The sequence below is a fragment of the Bos taurus genome, chromosome 8 (assembly GCF_002263795.3).
Source record: "Bos taurus isolate L1 Dominette 01449 registration number 42190680 breed Hereford chromosome 8, ARS-UCD2.0, whole genome shotgun sequence".
NCBI classification, from domain to species: Eukaryota; Metazoa; Chordata; class Mammalia; order Artiodactyla; family Bovidae; genus Bos; species Bos taurus.
Window position 1 is genome coordinate 6,540,210 of NC_037335.1, and position 22,207 is coordinate 6,562,416.

The 22,207-nt window shown below is 37.6% G+C and overlaps 1 protein-coding gene across 1 annotated transcript in view; it reads right to left on the minus strand.

The window, feature by feature from the left end:
• Positions 1-15,689: 15,689 nt before the first annotated feature.
• The window catches only part of FBXO8 (F-box protein 8), a 39,454-nt gene continuing 32,936 nt past the window's right edge, over positions 15,690-22,207 (minus strand). Inside the window, 3 exon segments of the mRNA NM_001015667.3 lie at positions 15,690-16,323; positions 17,585-17,781; positions 19,811-19,929. Of these exon segments, the coding sequence (NP_001015667.1) occupies positions 16,136-16,323; positions 17,585-17,781; positions 19,811-19,929 (504 nt within the window). The 3' untranslated portion in view covers positions 15,690-16,135.

Consider the following 22,207-nt stretch of genomic DNA (forward strand, 5'->3'; position numbering starts at 1 on the left):
TTGATTAAAAAGAAAAGTACACTGAATTCTTTGGTTAGGCTCTGTATATATTAATAATGTGTCCTCAATAGTTTTGATCTCCAGTATTAATGTTGAGATTATAGAGCTAGCTTTATACCAATTAAAAAGAACTTCTGAGCAACATGAACATGAAAGGGAAAAGATCTTCCCCACATATCCACACCCCAAACTTCTATCCCCGATGCAGTAAGAATAATCTTTTTATTCCATTAAAATGGTCACTAACCTTATAATGATAAAAGAATGTTTCCATCTCTTACCTGAAAGGAGGCTTGTCAATATAACAGGAACTGAAATTGGGACTGTTCTGTGTTGTCTATTACAGTACAAGGCTCTGTACTGCTTTGCCTCTTTGAAGGCTGAAGTAACAATGTATGACTCTCGCCTCCTGGGACCCTATGAAAATGAGATAGCTGGTTCCAATAAAAGCTATAGACCTTGACGCTGGGACGGAGTTGAGGAAAACCAATATTTCACATACACTAAAAAATAATTAACCTGGTATTCTAAACTTGTTTTTCTTGAATATTTTTGTATGTACATATGAATGTTAGCCTCATTCACACAAATATGAAAGAAATTATTTTACTGATACAAATACTACTTAAACCCTTTGTTTTCAGAGAGGCAAAAATCACCTTAGAAAGCAGTTGCTTAAAGCCTTTGAAATTTGAATATTTCAATTTATAACTTATATCCTTATCATCTTAAAAAATGTTAGGCTTCTTCAAAGCTGGCACTTAAAAATTTTCTGTGGTTTGGTGGGCTAGGTATGTGACAAAGGTATGCCTTTCTCATTAACTCTGTCAAAATGCTTTGCATTTAACATTTATTTGGGTGTGTGTGCAAATCTGTCTAAGACTATGAACTCTGGAGAGTTTTCATTCTATGCGACATAAATGAGTTTTATATAATGAATATATATGTTTCAGCTGGAAAAAAAACAGGCTTTATATCTTGACAATATATTATTAAAATGTGTTAGGATATTGTCAGCCTAAGATCAACCTAATTTAAAAAAAATAAAAGAATAAGTTATTTTAATGAAATACTAGCCTATGTTATATGTATACCTATTTGCTGATTTTAAAATGGAAACTGATTCTCCTGAGAAAGAAATTTGAGGTGATTACCTAATGAATTATCTTTAGCCTAATGTTAAGGTACTAAAACACAGTCATATGTTTTGCTTTTTAAAATATTTTCAAAAGAAAGTCTTAAAAATCAAAAAAAGTTAGAGGAATATTCAACTTAAAAGCTATCATTCTGCTCTTTAAAATTACCAATATTTATGCCAGGAGAAATATGTTTAAGAGTCATTAACACTGTAGGCTCATTGAAGTAGAAGCACAGAATGTTATTTTTAAAATAAAAATAAATAAATATATATATATATATTCATACATGTGCATATGTACTCTTTTTAAAAAGAGGCCTAAAGAGGTTTCATAATTTTTAGCAATGTAAAAAAGGAATAGCAAGTATCACAGACCAAATGAGAAGAAAGCCAGTCATGATTTTTTAAGTAAAGGAGAAAGGGCATTTTCCAGGGTAAATTTAGCTTTATTTGGAGCAGTTGAGGTGAAGAAGAGGTAGGTGCTCACTCTCTAAATTAAGTCAACTGGATAATCTGTCTACACAGAGCAATGAGACATCTCTTATTCTAACGAGCTATGTAGACATTTCTCTAACCTGAGAATATAGAGCACCATTTACTTTTGAAATAATTTAGAACTTTTATTTCAGTTAGGAAACATATTTTGCCAACATCATATTGTAACTGTATTTTCAATGACATTCTCCATAATAATAATATTTAAATGGTGAGTACCTCCAATGATAAGTCATCCTCCATTAAACAGCTCTATAGTGATGGCTTACTAAGTGCCAGGCACTGTAGCAGGAGCATCTTCAATGAACTGAACAAATAAATTCCTCCTACGCAATTCTCATGGAGAAGGATATGGCAACCCACTCCAGTATTCCTGCCTGGAGAATCCCAGGGATAGAGAAGCCTGGTGGGCTGCCGTCTGTGGGGTCGCACAGAGTCGGGCACGACTCATGTGACTTGGCAGCAGCAGCACGCAATTCTTTCCCACGTGTATGGAAATTACAGGGGCGAAGGAAGGCTGTAGTTTTCGAGTTGTCCACTAGGTGGCAAAATGTGAAAAACTGACCGCCTACTGGGGAGCAAAATTTGGTGCAAAGAATAGCGTATTTCTTTGAAAATCTCGTTCATATTTTGCTTAAACCGTCTCTTTTTGAGCACTACAGTTAACAGCTAATGGTCGGATTACATCTTGTGTTTAGTTTATAAAGCATTGCCAGATGCTTTTCCTGGAGTCCTGTCTGCAAGAATCCCAAAATTATTCTAAGACGTCTTTGTACTTTCCTTACCTTATTTCTCTGTACCCTCAGGTGTGTGGGGTATAGACATCTGTCTAAGGATATGAATATCTGGCTTTGCATAGGGCCTCAGGAAGGCTTGGGTCGATTTTATTCAAATGTACATAGAGAAATTCAGTCATTAGACTTCAATTTGCTAATTTGAGGAGATACTGTCCAAAAACACTAAGATCTTAGAGTAACATTCATGCTGTGGAGTAGCCAAACACATTTGCTAATATATACATTCGTACAATCATGCATACATTTTGTATTCAGAGGTCCCTTGCTGCTGCTGCTGCTGCTGCTAAGTCGCTTCAGTCATGTCCGACTCTGTGCAACCCCATAGACGGCAGCTCACCAGGCTCCCCCGACCCTGGGATTCTCCAGCCAAGAACACTGGAGTGGGCTGCCATTTCCTTCTCCAACACATGAAAGTGAAAAGTGAAAGTGAAGTCGCTCAGTCGTGTCCGACTCTTAGCAACCCCATGGACTGCAGCCCACCAGGCTCCTCCGTCCATGGGATTTTCCAGGCAAGAGTACTGGAGTCAGGTGCCATTGCCTTCTCCACAGAGGTCCCTTAAATAAGATCTTATACTTACATCGAACAAAGTGAAAAAGTGTTAGTTGCTCAGTTCTGTCTAACTCTGTGCCACCTCATTGACTATAGTCCACCACGTTCCTCTGTCCACGGAATTCAACAGGCAAGAATACTGGAGTGGGTAGCCATTCCCTTCTCCAGGGGATCTTCTCAATCCAGAAATCAAACCCTGGTCTCCCACATTGCAGACAGATTCTTTACTGTCTGAGCCACCAGGGAAACATCAAAGAAACAAAATTACTTAATTTAATCAGATCTCTCTGGGACAGAATGAAGATATCAGTCCCAAATAAAATTGGGATCTGCATTTGTTTTTAGATCTAGTAAAGACATTTTAAAAGAATCTTCCTTTCCCAGGAAAAAATGGTTTACACATGATGTAAGAATACTTGTGGAGGGGTTTAAATGAAGCATTTGAGATTTTTCTCTGCTTGTGTACTGTGTGAATCTTTGTTTCTGGAGGAGTGTTCTTTCAACCTAAAAATGAAATGTTACAGAGAAACATTTCTATATGGAAAGATGCTCTCGTCAACCAATTTGTGTATTCTTTTCCCAAGGACAGAATTAGTAGAACACTCACGTTTTAGTAAGTGTTGTTGAAAATTTTTCTCCTTGCATTTTCACTTTGGCTTCGGTAGTTCATATATTTGAAAAGCATGGATCACAGTAGAGTTTATCAGTTTGGTCATAGGATTAGATAATAGCTGTGAATAAGAAAGGAAGGATGATTTTATACAGAAACTGGAAATGTGGGTAAGTTTTCTTGCAAATGTGGCTCTTCTTGAGTTTGTGGAGTTTTAGGGCCACTGTTGTTTGATAGAAAGTGAAAATATGTATATGAAGAAGGCACTGATTTATACCTGCCCTGTTTTGCTGGGGGCCCCAGAGTAAGCTGAATTGTAACAACTTCATTACTGATAATGAGGATGATTTCATGCAGAAATCATTTGTATAAAATCCATTTGTAGGGGCTTCCCTCCGGAGAAGGCAATGGCACCCCACTCCAGTACTCTTGCCTGGAAAATCCCATGGATGTAGGAGCCTGGTAGGCTGCAGTCCATGGGGTCGCTAAGAGTCAGACACGACTGAAAGACTTTCCTTTCACTTTTCACTTTCATGCATTGGAGAAGGAAATGGCAACCCACTCCAGTGGTCTTGCCTGGAGAACCCCAAGGATGGAGGAGCCTGGTAGGCTGGCATCTACAGGGTCGCACAGAGTCGGACACAACTGAAGCAACTTAGCAGCAGCAGCAGCAGGGGCTTCCCTCATGGTCCTGTGGTGGAAGAAGTTCTCATGTGCGGTATGGCCAAAAAAAAAAGTCCATTTGTAACTCTCAGTGTAGCAAAGCTAAAGGTGTGGTGTGAGTAATCTATTCCTAACATGCTTCTAAGAGTAACAGGATTTACCTCTGAAGAAAAGAGAGCTAAAGTGAAAATTGCTCGGTTGTGTCTGACTCTTTGCAACCCCGTGAACTGTACAGTCCATGGAATTCCTCCAGGCCAGAATACTGGAGTGGGTAGCCTTTTCCTTCTTCAGGGGGTCTTCCCAATCCAGGAATCAAACCCAGGTCTCTCGCATTGCAGGCAGATTCTTTACCAGCTGAGCCACAAGGGAAGCCCAGAAGAAAAGAAGGGATCATTAAAAGGTGCTCAAGTATATGAAGTGCTTCTCTCTGAAGCTGGCAGTGCATTGTACTCCATTCCCACCAACACCAAAACAAGAAAAAGTGAAATATAGGGAAACTGGGGACTTAATGTTAGAAAACCATCATCAGGGGTTCTTCCATCCATCCATTCATTTGTTCACACATTCCTTAAATATTTACTGACTTTTTCTTATGTTTCAGTGACATTTTTAGGTGCTTGGAATAGAAGAGTGAATAAAGCAGTGTCTTCCTGAGATTTCCCTGGTGGTTCAGAGGTTAAGACTCTGCTGTTTCAATGCAGGGGGCACAGGTTCTAACCCTGGTCAGGGAACTAAGATCCACATCCTGCATGGCTAAATTAAAAAACAAAACAAAATAAAAGTGTTTCCTTCCTGAGGCTTTCATTCTATGGTACATGAATCAGCCCATGCACCATTGACTGTTTTTGCCTCAGAGTCTTTGTATTTGCTGTTTTCTCTGCTCTGGCATGGGCTTCCCAAGTGGTGCTAAAGAACCCATCTGCCAATGCAGGAGACATAAGAGACATGGGTTTGATCCCTGGGTTGAGGAGATCCCCTGGAGAAGGACATGGCAACTCACTTCAGTATTCTTGCCTGGAGAATCCCATGGACAGAGGAGCCAGGCAGGCTACAGTCCATGGGGCCACAAAGAGTTGGACACTATCGAAGTGACTTAGCATGCACGCATGGTGCTTTGGCAGACTCTTCTCCAGATCTGCTCAAGGGTGGATGGAATATTTAGACAGATACGGATACACAAATATGTCCGTGTATACAGGACTCACAAGCCTATGACCTGTAAGTTAAGTTACATTTATGTTCTCTGTGTGCACTTGTGAATATTAAATAAGAGAAACATTATCTGTAATTTTTATTTTATTATCATCATTCCCAATTAAATACCCCCATAATCTTTCCAGAGGTTTCTGAGACTCAATTCCTTAGGATATTGACCAAACTACAAAACAAGCTCCTCTCCAGAGATTCTAAATTACCAAATGTGTTTCCAACAAGCTGAAACATTACTTCCTTCTGGAGCTCGAGCTCTGCTGTGCTGCCTGGTGCAAATAACTCTGGCTTAACAGCGTGGTTTTTTATCATGGATGCTGATTGAAAAATAATTTAGAGATGTTTCTGATTGGAAACAAATTTGGACCCATCGGTGTGTTACATTCAAAATGTTCCCCCTGCAAAGTGTTTAAACTTTTATTATCATGTTTATCACATTGTATTATAGTCACAGGTAGGGCGACCACACTTCCTAGTTGACGCACGTTGGCTTGAAGTACCATCTGGTTTAGCATTTTAGCACTCTCAGAAGTATCCTGGTGTGGACAATAAAGTCTATAGACCCCCAGGTTATGAGGCAGGTGCCTGGCTGGAGAGGCTGAGGAGCACTGGGGTGGTCCTCAGCCGTGGGTGGGTCTGTTGGAGAAATTGGTAAGGCTGGTGACCCAGGGATGTCTGGCCGATTTGCACATAGAGCAGGGCTTTGAGGGGAAAATGAAACTCTGGAGGCTAAAGGCAGTCAGTGGAGGAGAGTCAAGAGGGCCTCAGAGATTGTGCTATAAGCCCTGTGAGGAGTTTGCCTTCCATTTCTGCTAGGAACACACCATATCCTACGACAAGGAGACTGCAGAGAAGAGCATCATTTTGGCTCTTTTAGAGCTTAGTTACCCGTGGATCAGGAACAGCGTCCTGGTGAAGGAAGTGAGGGCAATAAGACATAACCCAAAGATACTTTGAACCTCAGCATGCCATGAAGGCAACTCAACTTGAGTTTCCAAGGACTCAGAAATAGTCAGGTTGGGTGTCTTGGGTGTGGGGATGGGAGTAGTGGGTTGCATGGATCTTAATCATCAGTGCAAGATTTTATTTGGATTATTATCATTTTTAGCTTTGAGTATTCCAACGGTAGGGTCAATTGGAATTTCTCCATTTATTTAAAAAAAAAAAAAGGCTATTTGATAAATAGAGCCCTTGGGCTTCGCTGGTGGTTCAGATGGTAAAGAATCTGCCTGCAATGCAGGAGACCTGGCCTTGATCCCTAGGTTGGAAAGATCCCCTGGAGGAGGGCATGGCAACCCACTCCAGCATTCTTGCTTGGGAAATCCCATGGAGAGAGGAGCCTGGTGGGCTAAAGTCCATGAGCTACAGTACATTCATATCCTGGCAAAGACATGGATGGTCAAGAGGAAACACTTTTCTGAACAGATCAACCTCAGTTATTTAGTTTTTAAATTGGGTTGTGAAAGGTTCTTTCAAATGTAACAGGGTGCTTTTTTCCCTCTCTAAGGTATGTTATTAAAATACTTTGAGATTTTTGAATATTTGAGAACACTCATCAATATCAACTTGCTCATTTAACCCCCATTACTGTACAAAATGATCTTGACAACCTTAACATATGTATCTATTCTTTTCTATCATATTTGTGCAGAGGACTCTCTTAAAATGTAATCTTAGCTTTTATCTCCAATCCTTGCATTAGATTACATTTCAAACTAACTGCTGAATTCTTTCACATAAGTGTCCTCTTTGCACTTAAGGAAATGGCAACCCACTCCAGTATTCTGCCTGGGAGATCCCATGGAGAGAGAAGTCTGGTGGACTACAGTACATGGGGTTGCAAAGCATGTGACACAACTGAGTAGCTAACATACACACACACAAAGAGAACTCATCCTCTCTCTCTCCTCACTGCCTTACTTCCAGCCCAAATAAACTTGTTGGTCACCTGGGTTTTCTCTGTTTATAGCAGCAACACCTTCTTCAGATCATGCAGAATCATTTTTAACTCTTTCATCTTTATGGCCAACGTTCAGTCTTGTGCCAGGAGGATTTACTTCTGAAATATCTCTCAAATCTTTCCTCTGTCATTTCCATTCCAATAGCCATGCTAAAGTTCAGATTTGCACCAAATTTCACTGCCAGAATTCCAGAAGCATTTTCACTAGTTTCCTTATAAAACATTCTAGTGTGTTTTTGTTTAACATTTTAGATTGGCTTTAAAGAGCTTCGTAAATCATAGATCAGAAGTGACATCTGTGTTCATGAATATCTCCAATTGCCTAGAAAAAGTCCCAACTCTCCCTTGTAGCATTCTCTTCATCCAATCTGTATTTTCCAGCCTTTTCTTTCACTAAATCATTGCTGAGAACTTGCCCTCCAATTCCAGCAAATTGTTCACTGTTCCATGACCTCAGACACTTGTATGTTTCCAAGCTTTTGGTCTGGCTGTTGCCCATCCAGCAGTATACCTGCTGATATCACAGTTCAGTCCAGTTCAGTCACTCAGTCATGTCCGACTCTTTGCGACCCCATAAATCGCAGCACGCCAGGCCTCCCTGTCCATCACCAACTCCCAGAGTTCACTCAGACTCACGTCCATTGAGTGAGTGATGCCATCCAGCCATCTTGTCCTCTGTCGTCCCCTTCTCCTCCTGTCCCCAATCCCTCCCAGCATCAGAGTCTTTTCCAATGAGTCAGCTCTTCACATGAGGTGGCCAAAGTACTGGAGTTTCAGCTTTAGCATCATTCCTTCCAATGAACACTCAGGACTGATCTCCTTCAGAATGGACTGGTTGGATCTCCTTGCAGTCCAAGGGTCTCTCAAGAGTCTTCTCCAACACCACAGTTCAAAAGCATCAATTCTTCAGCACTCAGCTTTCTTCACAGTCCAACTCTCACATCCATACATGACCACTGGAAAAACCATAGCCTTGACTAGATGGACCTTTCCGGCACACATAGCGCGGCCGAGAGGAGCTACTCCATGTCCGAGGTCAGGGGCAGAAGCCGGGAGGACCAGATGCCTGAGGGGCAGTGGCCAAGAGGAGTTATCCCACGTTTGAGGTCAGGGGCAGTGCCCAGGAGGAGCAACCCCACGTCCAAGGAGCGGTGGCTGCGCAGGTGCAGGAGGGCCTAGAGGAGCTATTCCATGTTCAAGGTCAGGAGGGGCGGCTGCGCTTTGCTGGAGCAGCCGTAAAGAGATACCCCACATCCAAGGTAAGAGAAACCCAAGTAAGACCATAGGTGTTGCAAGAGGGCATCAGAGGGCAGACACAATGAAACCATACTCACAGAAAACTAGTCAATCTAATCACACTAGGACCACAACCTTGTCTAATTCAGTGAAACTAAGCCATGCCCATGGGGCCACCCAAGACAGGCAGGTCATGGTGGAGAGGTCTGACAGAATGTGGTCCACTGGAGAAGGGAATGGCAAACCACTTCAGTATTCTTGCCTTGAGAACCCCATGAACAGTATGAAAAGGCTGATATCACATTCCTTCCTTAATACTTGTCTGTACATTTAGTCTGATTTCTGACTCCTGCGATCCCATAGACTGTAGACTGCCAGGCTCCTCTGTCCCTGGGATTCTCCAGGCAAGAATAGTAGAGTGGGTTGCCATTTCCTTCTCCAGGGGATCTTCCCAACCCAGGAAACGAACCCGGGTCTCCTGCATTGCAGGCAAATTCTTTACTCACTGAGCTATGAGGTGAGCCAATACTAATCGCTCACTCTTCTTTTTATAAAATCATAGGGCCTTTTCTCCCCCCATAAAATTGAGGGGGGAAAAAAAGACATAGTGTTTTTATTAACTAACTCCATAACAAACTTCTGTTACTTTTTCCCCCTATATTTAAAAAAAATTTTTATTGTTGGATAATTATTACTGTATGATGTTGTTACTTTCTGCTGTAAAACAACTTGAATCAGGTATAAGTATACATATATCCCCTCCTTCTTCAGCCTCCCTCATACCCCCATCATCTCACCCCTCTAGATCATCACAGAGCACCAAGCTGAGCTTCCTGTGCTATACAGTATGTCCCCACCAGCTATCTATTTTACACATAGTAAGGATGGCACCCTACTCCAGTACTTTTGCTTGGAAAATACCATGGGCGGAGGAGCCTGGTGGGCTGCAGTCCAAGGGGTCGCGAAGAGTCAGACACGACCGAGCGACTTCACTTTCACTTTTCACTTTCATGCATTGGAGAAGGAGATGGCAACCCACTCCAGTGTTCTTGCCTGGAGAATCCCAGGGACGGGGGAGCCTGGTGGGCTGCCGTCTATGGGGTCGCAGAGTTGGACATGATTGAAGAGATTTAGCAGCAGCAGCAGCAGCAGCAGCAGCAGTGTGTATATTCAATCCTAATCTCACCCCACCCTTCCCTCCCTGTGTCTACGTCTGTTCTCTGTGTCTGGGTCTCTGTTCCCACCCTGCAGATAGATTCATCTGAAGCCTTTTTCTAGAGCCCACATATATGCAATAACATTTGTTTTTTTCCCTTCCTGACTTACTTCACACTGTGTGACAGACTCTAGGTTCATCCACATCACTACAAATATCCAATTTGTTTCTTTTTATGGCCGACTGATACTCCATTGTATATATGTACCACATCTTCTTTATCCATTTGTCTATTGATGGGCATTTATGTTGCTTCCATTGTCCTGGCTATGGTAAATGGTGCTACTATGAACGCTGGGGTGTATGTGTTTTTCTGAATTATGATTTTCTCAGGGTATATGCTCAGGAGTGGGATTGCTGGGTCATATTGTTGTTTTATCTTTTTAAGGGGGGCTTTTTTTTTTTTTTAAAGAAAGCTTTTTTAACACATCTTCCAAAGTTTTTATGGTTAGTAAAATACCAAATGTACTCGGGGTCTGTCTCTCCTGATCCCTATAAATGGTCACATGAACCTCCAAAACTCACATAACATCTCCAGACCCCTGCAAAGTTGCAGTGGTAAATATAAAGTATTGTAGAATTGTATGTGATAATGGTTATCCTCCTCCCAGCAAAGCTCTCGAGGGCAGGGCATAGTTTTTTTTTGATTTTGCTTTTGCTTTCTTTTACAGCACCTGGTTAAATCCTTCCTTGCACAAAATGAGCCATATTTAAATGCTTACTTAAATATTTAAATGAAAATTTCACTGTCATGTAAAATGTACTGCTGTAAACTCATGTCATATTATACATACTGGGGAACTATAGTGATCCTGAATATGTGAGAAATGAAATTCTCCTTGAATAGAAAAACAAAAAAATGCATCAGAATAACTTTAGAAGAGCAAACCATGCCCAAGTGATTAGCTATAGTAAAGTTTTAAATAACTTGATGTAATAATCATGAAAGTATTAGAAACATTCTGAGTCAATAAAAAGAGAAACTGCTGAGAAGGGAAAATTATTGTTCCACTTAGCATAACAGAAAGAAAACAAGCAGCAAATACTGAAAATATCTGGTAGAAAGTGACTTCAGTTAACAAAACTTATTTATGTATTAATATTTATGGGATATCCCTGGTGGTCCAGTGGCTAAGATCCCATGCTCCCAAATAGGGGGCCTGGGTTCGATCCCTGGTCAGGGAACTAAGATCACACATACTGCTTTTTACTGTTCTCTTTGTAAGAACAGCAGTCTTGATCAACTGCTCAAGGCATTTCCACTTCTCTGTACTTTCCTCAGCTTTCCTACCATGGGAATGAAGCCGACAGTCATGGGAAGCCTGGCTCTGGTTGAGAATTTTTTCCCTCAGATTGTCTACAGGCACACAGTTCAGAAGAGATCACCATCTTGATATTGTGAATAGGAAAGCACTCTTTGCTAATTTTTTGCTCTGATAAAAATTGGCAAGTAGACATTATGTTATTTCTAAAGAAGAGAGACCAACATTAGCATTGTTTCCTTATGTGGTTAATTAAACAACAAAGCAAAAACACATATTGCATTTACCCCCAATAACTAGCCACATTCAGCAACTCTGTTTTAGCAAGTCATATCCCTGACTATTTAAAAATAAAAGTACTCAAGTAAAAGAGGAGTGTACTATGTCAGATCATAAATTTATAGCTTATTGCAAAAACTTGATGCTAAAATTTGGTCATGCTAATGGTTAAAAAGCATTTTCAAAAGTGAAAAATCATTTCACTTTTTTTTTTTAAAGCTCCACCTTAATTCTTTAAGTTAAAAAAAAAAAAAATGATCCCAAGATCGTAGGATTCCTTGTTTGTTTAATTTTTAAAATGATTTAGGGAAAAGGGATATATTAGTAAAGATTTTGTCTTTAAATAGTTTCCTTTGGAAAACATCAACACTTAAATATTTAAAAAGCGATTAACCACTTGCAAGAGACTGAAAACATCCCAGGTATGTGTGTTCCTAAAACATACATTTTCCAATTGAGACTTTTAAACTGTCAATGCCCGAGAGACGATGCCATTGATGTGTGCCTGGCACTAGTTCTGCCAGTTAATTTTCTCCCCAGAGAGTGGTTTTGGGCGACAGAGTGGCGTCCTGCTTCCCAGGTTGTTGCATTGACAAACTGCAGTGGGGTAAAGTCAAGAAGCCTGACAAAATCTCATTAATCATTTTAAATTAAATCCAACCCTCCTGTCCGACCAGGCCAAGAAGAAAGTCATTTTTTTTTTTTTAAACAAATGAAAATTTCCTCCGTAAAGATTTGGTATCTTTCTCTTGTTGGTCTTTAATTTGATGAGACAAAAATAAAACAAAACAATCCACTTTTCTAAGCTTGAAAACAAAACATTTATCCAGATATGATTTAACAGATCAACCAAGTGTCTTTTAAAAATAAAACAAGCTTTGAATAAAAATGCATGGAAACATTATGAAGGGAAACTCTACCAGCTAAATTAGGAACACTCTATCATTTTCTGAATACTTCAAAGAATTTATTTTGTTCTGTCTAAAATACATGACCCTTGAGAATATTTGAAAGAAGAAATTTTAAAAATTTCATTATCCATACTATTTTGGTATATTGTGTGCCAATCTGTTCTTTCCAGTCATAGGCTTTTGCTTTGTATTACATAGTGATTGTAATGTGTGTGTATATATGTAATTCAATATCCTTTTAAATATTTACCATAATTTACAACTGCTAACACATTATTAACATCATGGCATCATAGTCATGAGGATGTGTTCTGGTCTACTTGATCAGTCCTTAGTTTCTGGTGTCAAGTATAAACTCAAATATTTATTATTTGTTAGAACAGCCCAAGTTTGGGGCATTCCAATTGTTTCTTTTTCTTTTTTATTAAAACAATGATGTGACGAAGACTGTACCTACTGCCCTTCCTCTGTTTTGGTTTATTTCCTTAGGATGGTTTCCTAAAGTAGACATATTCGCTTACAATTCTTGGAAAGAAACCATAGTCAGTTAGTTGCATTATTAATACTAACATTTAAGAAAATGTTCACTAGAATAATATATAGGTTGAATCTGCATTATTTTGAGTTAACTCTAATACATCCTGATTTGTAAAATGGGTACACCTGAAAGGTCTGGATGTATTTTTCTGAAATGCAAATAGTAAAGCCATCTTTCTGTATACTTAGATAGAAACTAAACAAGGGCTAGAATAATACAATTGTGGGTTTATTGAGAAACTGCTTCTGGGCCAAGGTCTATGTTAGTTAGGTATTGAGGGAGATCTAAGAATACAGTTCCCACCTGCAAGAATTGAGAAAGCTGCCCTGGAGGCAAAAGAGTCTGAGGGGACTTTGAAGGGCAAATAACATCTCAACAGGTAAATAGGGATTATAAGCTTTCCAGAGAGAAAGTAGAACAGATGAGATTAGAGAGTGTTAGTTTGGACAGAATAATAATGTTAGAAAAAAACCCCGTTGATGATAAATTTGGAGGCTCTAAAAGTTTTCAAGCACATTCTCCCTTTGCTTTTCTTAATAGAACTTGTACTGTATGTTAAAGTATAAGTGGTGATGGTGTATAGGAAGGAGGACTAGCAGCACGCAGTTGGTATGGTGTATTCTGGGCTTGAAACAACAGAGCCCTTACTGGGAAGGAAAGTGTAGACGGGTCTGAGTTGCAGAGGACCATAAGCACTCTTAGGGGTTTCAGCAGAGTTCAGATTACACACTGAACAAGGAGGTATTTGGCCAGAGACAATACAAAAGGCATTAGCACTACCATTGTTTTCTAGCTTCAAAGAACTCAAAAAAGGCCTGAGTGTAAATGGAAAAACAAATCTACTGGGCTGCAACACATGCAAAGCTCAGCATCCTTCTTGAATCCCTAGCTCTTGGGATTCCATTATTCCCTGGTCCTTCTACAGTTTTTACAAACCTTTGTTTTCGGACTTCATGCTTCATCTCGTATAGCATACTCCAAATTCTAATCACCCTCAAACTTACGTATCTAGTCTTATTCTTTAGCTTCAATGTTCTATTGATACTTTCAAATTCAAGACATCCCCAAATTAGAATCATTATCTTTTCCACTTCATTCCACTGGTTGGTTTTCCTACTAGTTACCTTTGATAATAGAATAAGCAGATCCTCATATTAGAAACTTTTCTTCCAAATCACTAAATCCTATCAATTTTCAGTTGTGTGTTTTTAAAAACTTTTTCTTTCTCACTAACTCCTCCACCACTTGCCTAGTTCAAGCCTTAGAATAGAATCTAATAGAATACACAGACTAACAGTAATCCTTGACCTTAGTAAGACTACAGTTTGATAAAGAAGTTGGACATGTAGAAAATTAATTAACACCAGTGGTATATACTGTATAATAGAGACAGTCTTTGATAGCTGTGACCAAGAAATTATATTTGAAGTGGATCTTATGATAGTAGGGGGACCTTAGATACAAAAAAAGAGTTAAGGATATCAGAAAGAATAGCTTGTAAAAAGAAATATGGGTTTGGTTTACATAGGTGAGGCATTTATAAAGACATTTATTAGAATTATTTTGTCGTGGAATTCAAACTTATGTACGTGTGAAACATAATCAGATATTTGCTTTGGAATCTTAGAAATTGTGTGTGTGTGCTGTGTGCTCAGTTGTGCTCGACTCTTGTGATTCCATGGACTGTAACCCCCCTGGCTCCTCTGTCCATGGGATTTTCCAGGCAAGAATACTGGAGTGGGCTGCCATTCCCTTCCCCATGGGATCAAACCCAAGTCTCCTGCACTGGCAGGTTCTTAACCATTGTGCTACCTGGGAAGACCCTAGAAAGTGTTTACTACCAGCCTAAAAGTCCCTTTGACTCTCAGAAAAGCTGTTTTGATTATCTTGTTTTTGAAAATTCTGTAGTCCATTGTTCAGTTGTAATAATAGGGCAAGATCTGTAAGCCAGGATCCTACACTTCCAGCAAGGGGCTCCCCCTCCCCCATTTCACTCCCCCTAAACATAGCAGCTGTATCATGCCAAAGCTGATACTTTTCATCTAGAGACATTTCCAGGGCATTTGTGACTTACCATATACATGCATTGTTCTTTATCACTCCAATGCTAAGTGTTTTAATGATTAAATAACTGTTAATTAAGATGTTAATTAAGATCTACTTCATACATTTGCTCTCCATTAAGCAGTAGTTCTACAGGAGGAAATGGCAACCCACTCCGGTATTTTTGCCTGGAGAATCCCATGGACAGAGGAGCATGGTGGGCTACAGTCTGTGGGGTCATAGAGAGTCGGACACAACTGAAGTGACTTAGCACCAATCAGTAGTTTTCCTCTCATGACCCAATCTCATAACATCTGTGAAGGCAGAGCCCCTGTCCAGGTACCAAGAATACTTGGCACAATATTAGCACATGGAAGGCCCTTGATAAATATTTACTGAATAAGTGAATAAAGACAGTTCACTATCATTCACAAGATTTCTTTCCCAGCTGATTCAGAGCTGAAATCATCACAATTAGAATAGTAAGGTCTGACTAATTACTTTGGATATAAGTTCTAATAGCATTTTGTTCTTATGTGTGGAAACCTTAGATTTTAATGTGTTTTGCTATGGTTTCAAGGACTTCAGACTTAACTAAGGCAGAAATTTTAAAAATGAAGTCAGGTGATGAATTTATGTTTAAAAATAAGTGCCTGTTTTGCATAGAGACAAATATACTCTTCAAAGATTGGAAAGAGAAGCTGGTATGGTTTCTATCCAGGTTAGATGCAACTTTTATGAAGACAGTTGTAATTTCTTATCAAATAAATCTCAGAACTCAGTTTGAGAGAAAAAGGAAAGGCTTTAGTCAAAATCTTTACAATAAAATAATTATGATTATAAATTTTTAGTTAAATATGTACATATTACATGGTATTTTAAAAAAGAATGGAAATGAATAAAGTTTTCAGGCAAAATCTAATGCACAAATATACCATCTTTTTTAGAATATAACATCAGTTTAACATTCTTAAACAGCTGTGTCAGACAATGGCTCTGCTTTGTGCAAAACATGATAAGCAAAATTAAGAAAAATTCTGCAAAATTCTTTAGTTCCCCAAAGAAGTCACTAAAAAAGAAAAGAGTAAAAGAAAAAAAGTTGTACACTCAAGCTTGATTGTATACAGAGGCTAGAATGACCAGCACTAATGTCACCCCATATCTGCTAAATAGGTCCTTGGGTAGCTTCAGTTTGCAGTTAAAAGCTGAAGTCCCAGCAGTTGTGCTTTTATGCAGCCACATGGCCAATAAGGTAGATGTTGTCATAAAGGTGCCCCACGAAATCTTCACTAATGTTTTGAGCAGCACGCCGGGTATTTCGAATAAATTCCCTTTTTGACATTTTATTCTTCACATGAGGGCTAGTGAGGTCAATGGAAAGTAGAATCAAAGAGTAGCACAGTACATAGACAGCATCTGGAAGGAAAAAGAAACACCTCCAATTATTAGCTGGTTATTAAACAGTGGTCCCAAAAGAAAAGTGTTCGTAATTCCAAAAGATTAGATTATAATTAAAGAGAACTGCCTGGGCCTTTTCCAATTTGGTGATGAAAGTCTTGTGTCCTAGAAAACTCATCTCCTGGGCAAACAGGGATGTCAATTATCCAAACACCAATTCATTGAGCATTTTCTTCAAGTAATTTAGGAGTTTTTAGTGAAAAGTCATTCTAAATTTAAAAATTTCAGAATTGGTTTTATTTTCCTCTTGCTCTCGAATGTGATATTCCCATTCAACTATCCATAAAATATATTTGTACTCTCAGTATATCCTATTAAAACAAAGTAAGATATTTATTTACATATGCTTTTACAGAAGCCTAATTTAATTTGGAAGCATTTTACACAACAAGAAAATGTATTAACTTGGTACTAGAAAATAAAATGTAAACATCTCATAAAATTATTCTTCTTATTTAAGATATGTATAAAAGGTCTACAAAAATTCTATTGAATTTACATATTAATCTCAAAAGTACATCTTTAGATTGCTATACATGAGCCCATGCAGCAAAATATTTTCTTCTCTATATATTTTCAGGGCAATAGTTGATGCTTATTGTTATCCTCATGATACTTGCTACAACTGCTTACTACTACTACTATGGTGTTTATTTTTCAGAATCTTGCAGTCTTAATAAAGACTGTCTTACACAAGCATGTTCAACAAATTTCGTATGCTAGGAAAAGGTTTGGTAATCTCTGTAATAAGATAAGAACAACATTCTTGACAGGAAGAAAGAAATAAAGCTGCATTACATGAAAAAATACATAGATGACTCAGGCTACATCATGCACACATATATATACACACAAAGAGTGAAAACTAGTTATACCAAAAATACACTTTAGTAGAAAAATTCTAGCTGTTACCTATGTAATATGTGTATTACTAAAAGCTTTAAAAATAATTTCTCAAGATTTTGATTAGACTAGTAAAAAATTTCCAATGTTTAAGTAAGAATTTACATATCTAAGTGTAACTTTCCTCCTAAAACAGTATATTTACTACATGTAAATAATAGCTCTGACAAACTAGTCACTGCTAGAAGCAATGAAACAAGTATTTCTAATTATGGGAAGCATTTTTCCCCAGAGTGAGGAAAATGTCTCATTTACTACTATTTTTACCCAGAGATGGGAATGGGAGAAGGAAAGAATTCACTATATATATTCTTACCAGGACTAAGGCCAAGTTCTCTCATTAAATCAGGGTTACAAGCACAGAATCTATGTGAGAACTTTGTTATAAGTGTTTCAAGATACTCCCCACGCTCTTCAGGGGCATGGATGTGACGAAAAAATTCTCTCAGTGCATTGGGTAAGAATTGATTTCTAAAGTTATGCAGTGTTACAAGGTCATCCAAGACATCTCTCCTAGTAGAAAAAGAAAAAGGTACAGCTTTAGTTAACTTTTCTCTATTAAAAAGAGATGAGAAAAATCATAGATTATTTACTTTTTGGATAAAAATACTTTACTATTTATTACCAGTCTTATAAAGCCTATATGTCTTAAAAGTTAAAAAAAAATCAAAGTATGATTATCAAGTTAAACAATTTTAAAAAATCTTTCATGAATAGAACAAAAAACAAGGTGAACTAGAAATTTTAATTCTGAAATGAAAAAATGAATTTTTCAGAAAAATGTTAACTTATTTTCAAGAATCTTCTTGGCTAAATCCATATGATCAACAGAATTATTTACCTTTTTAATTCTGAAAATAAGGAGAATCTACATTTTCCGTACCAATCCACATTGCCAGAGGTAACAACTGCTGATGTGAAGCTTTTTAAAGTGTCTATCTATACCCTATATTGTTCTAGAATCTGCTTTTGCTTATTTCCTAGTATAATATGAACAGCTTTCTGTGTTTTTATACATGGATCTAACTCATTCATTCTAATGGCTCCACAGTATCCCACCTTAAGGACATAATTCTAATGAAATACATTTAGGTTGTTTACAATTTGTGTACATATGTACATATATACTTATTATCAATAGCATTCCAATAATCATGCTTTGGAGTTCCCTGGTGGCTCAGATGATAAAGAATCTGCCTGCAATGCAGGAAACCTGGGTTCAATACCTGGATTGGGAAGATTCGTGCCTGGAGAATCCCCATGGACAGAGGAGCCTGGTGGGCTACAGTCCATGGGGTCACAAAGAGTCAGACATGACTGACTAAGCACAGCACAATCATGCTTTGTTACAGTATGCTTCAATCCTCACTAAAATCAACAATGTTTGTATGATCATAATCTTAATTTCTACCAGTTGCTTATGGCAGGGACAGGCAAACTACAGCTAGTGGGCCAAATACTACAGAGGCCCATGGGCTGTTGTTATAAATAAAGCTTTATTAGAACACAGCTTTTCTCATTTGTTTACTTATTGTCCATGTCTGCTTTGATGAGACAATGGCATAGTTATAAGTAGCTGCAACAGAGATCATATGTCCTTCAAAGTCTAAAATATTTACAGAAAAATCAGGTTTTTCCACAAAAAAACCCTGCCAATCCATAGGTACCTAGCATTTCAGAACAAAAAGAGTTAATGATACCATCTTTATGTAAGAAATTTTTTTCAGTGACCAATATGCTGAACTGTGCACCCCTCAAAGGTAGGGATTATGTTTTAATCAACTGCATACTACAAATTCTAGCAAAGTTCCTGGCATATAATAAATACAAATTGTTGGAAAATCATGAGAAATTAAAAAAAAAAGAGAATCAAAATGAAAAGGTAAACCTATTTTTGAGACATTCTTTAGATTACTATGAGATCTATAATTTTTAAAACCATAGTTTATGGTGATGTCATATCAAAATATTTCCACAATATTTTTATGTCCTTGATACCCAGAATTCAAGAGTACAAATGGATAACTATCAAGTCAGGACAGCACATCAGACACTGTCTCTGGAGAGCACACTATTAAATCATACTTTTCGAATTTTCACACTTTTACATGACACTTTTTGGGTACTGTATCACAGATATACACATCTTATACCTCTAGGATTGTGTTTACGGGTACAATTTGTCTATTTGATTTTTATATGGGCAATTTCAAAATTCAGAACTTTTAGCTACCAAACCCTTAGATCTTAGGGCTAGTTATAAGGAAAAAAGGCTTCGACTTTCTCAAAAATGTTTGGTTTTGTGATCTTTGCTATCACAAAGATGTTGGACTTCCTGGGCTTTTTTTTTTTTTTAATGTTTACAACAGTAAACTCACACACAAGTTCAAGTTCACAAGAGTAATGATTTGCAAGGTACAGGAATCTTTTCCCTGTCTTCACTCAATTTTACAACTAGATGACTGTGATTTTTAAAGTAAAACTTAACTAATTAAAAGCATTCCTCAACTCTTTTCTCATGAAAAATTAAATTTTTTTTTACCTTTCATCAAGATAAATTCTCAGTTTTTTCCAATTTAGTGTCCTTGTACAGAAGATAAACTTTGCTATTTCCTTTGGTGAATCATCAAGGATGCCCTTGGACATAAAGTAGTTCACTCCCTAAGACAGAAAGACAAGTCTACATAAATAAAATCAGTCTTCATTTATAAATTTAACAATTAGGCAATAGCAAAACAATAGCTATAGAGTCTTTTCAGCATCAACAGACTGTTTATAGCTTTCACATGCAAAATACAAGCTAGAACTTGAACTGACACTATTATTTATGGTTGATAGTTTACATGCAATGAAAAGTAGGAAATTCAAAGTTTAGACTTCTAAAGAAAGTCTGATTCAATTTTCTGACTCATGTCAATTAAAAAAAAGTATCCAGAAATATCACCTAAACTGGGTTATGGGTAGGGGTAACAAATAACTATTCCTTAGATCTTAAAAATAAGCCTTATTACGAAAACTTCAACTGCCCAATGGAAAACATGAAAGTTCAGATACACATTCTAACACACTTTTCAAGGAAACAGATTCTTGAGAAAAAAGGATTCTGCAAATCACAGACTAGCATTTTTTTGGGGGGGTGGGGAAGAATAATAATTAAGTTATTTAACTTAATGTAAAATGGGCAGAATTCTAGACTGGTTTATGGGTTGTATACAGTTTGGTGTTAAGTATTGCTACGTTTTATAAGAATCTGGCTCCAATACATACTGAGGCAAAACATAGTAAGACAAAACAATTTCAATGTTTTTCATAGGGTTTATCTTTGAATTTCCTTTTCTCTGCATGCAAAGTCTTCCAGAGAAGCATTATCCATAAGGCTGTGCCCTACTTTAGATTTAAACCAACAACAACAAAACAGCAACAACAAAAAAACCAAACACTGAAACCAATGTTTTCTCATGTATGTGAAGGTCACATTCAAATAAATGTCTTATGTGCATTTGAATGTGCAGCTATTGAAATAAAAGGCAGGTGTGTTTATTTCAACTCACAGTTATCCAGATACATGCATTCCCATGAATGCCCATGTCTGGATAATAGCACAATGTGTGCAGTTAATTGGTAGAGAAAATGACATATTATATACATGTAACATACTGTTTTCACACATAAATTCCTTCAGCATTTCTTCCCTTTACAAACAATGACACAGTACTCAGAAACACTGCATACATTGGGAATTCAAAGAGTTGGAAAAATTTTTATAAAATCTCCCATAAAAATTTTATATTACATTTTTAGAGCAGTTTGGTACCATGAGGTTATGCTTTTGAAAGGTTATAATTATCTATAGAATGTAATTCAAAAAGATAAGATTTTTATACAAAATTTTATGAGCCATCAAGATAATAGGATATTAGCAATGTTATCAAATTTTCGTGAGAATTTTAAAAGTGTAAAAGCAATCCTAAAAGCATTGATTTTAAAAAGCACCGACTTTAAAAAGAACAAAATGTGAGAATATGTGACTCTGTCAACTCAGTGCGAAGCCATCTTTCAGACTGCACTGCACCCGGATAGGAGGCTAGAGCATGTAATATGGTCAAGATGGAAAGGAAAGCCAAGGAACTTGTTTGCAGTAAGGCTCTCAGAAAGAGCCTGAGGGGGTAGGAACCAGGGAAATAGGAATGAGTTTTCCATCCTTCCCTCCATTAGTTTGAACAATCGAGAGTTGACTGTATAATTTATCTACTTAGCAAGATTAAGTCAGGTTTGATTTCTTTTCCAAAATTCATCCATTTAAAAAGTGTAACAAAATATTAGAAGTATTTCCAGTGCTTAATTTTAATCCAAGTGATTCAAAGACAAAGGAATGTCAGTTAAGCAGTAATGAACAGGTTCTTTATTCACGCTTACTTGTAAATCAGTATTTAAGAGATACAAAACTAACTCTAATTTACTTTCTAAAAATTTACAAAATATAAAAAAAAAAACTAATGTGGTCTATTAAATAGTACATAATTCTCTAATTATATGATATACGCCATTTTTAATATTGCTTGATGCTCCTCACTTATAAATGAACACTGGCATTTGCCTTATGCAAGCATCATAAAATTGTTGGTCATTTCCTTTTTTCTATGTTTGAAAATTTAACATATAATCTCACTTAAGTTCTCCGAAATCAATTAAATGCAGAGGAGGAAACAGATGGTTTTAAACACAATCCTGAAAACCAGCAACACAAACTTGAAATCAGCTAGCACTGTTGGTTTTGAGGAAAGACAGCCTCAGTTTCAAGCCTGGGATTCCTCTGGAAAGGAAGATTACTTCAGAAGGGCTATTGGAGTGAAGGGTTAAGAGATGACACAACATAAAGAGGCATAGGACCAGATTACAATCGTCTTCAATAAGCAAGCTGGCAACCATCCAAAACTAT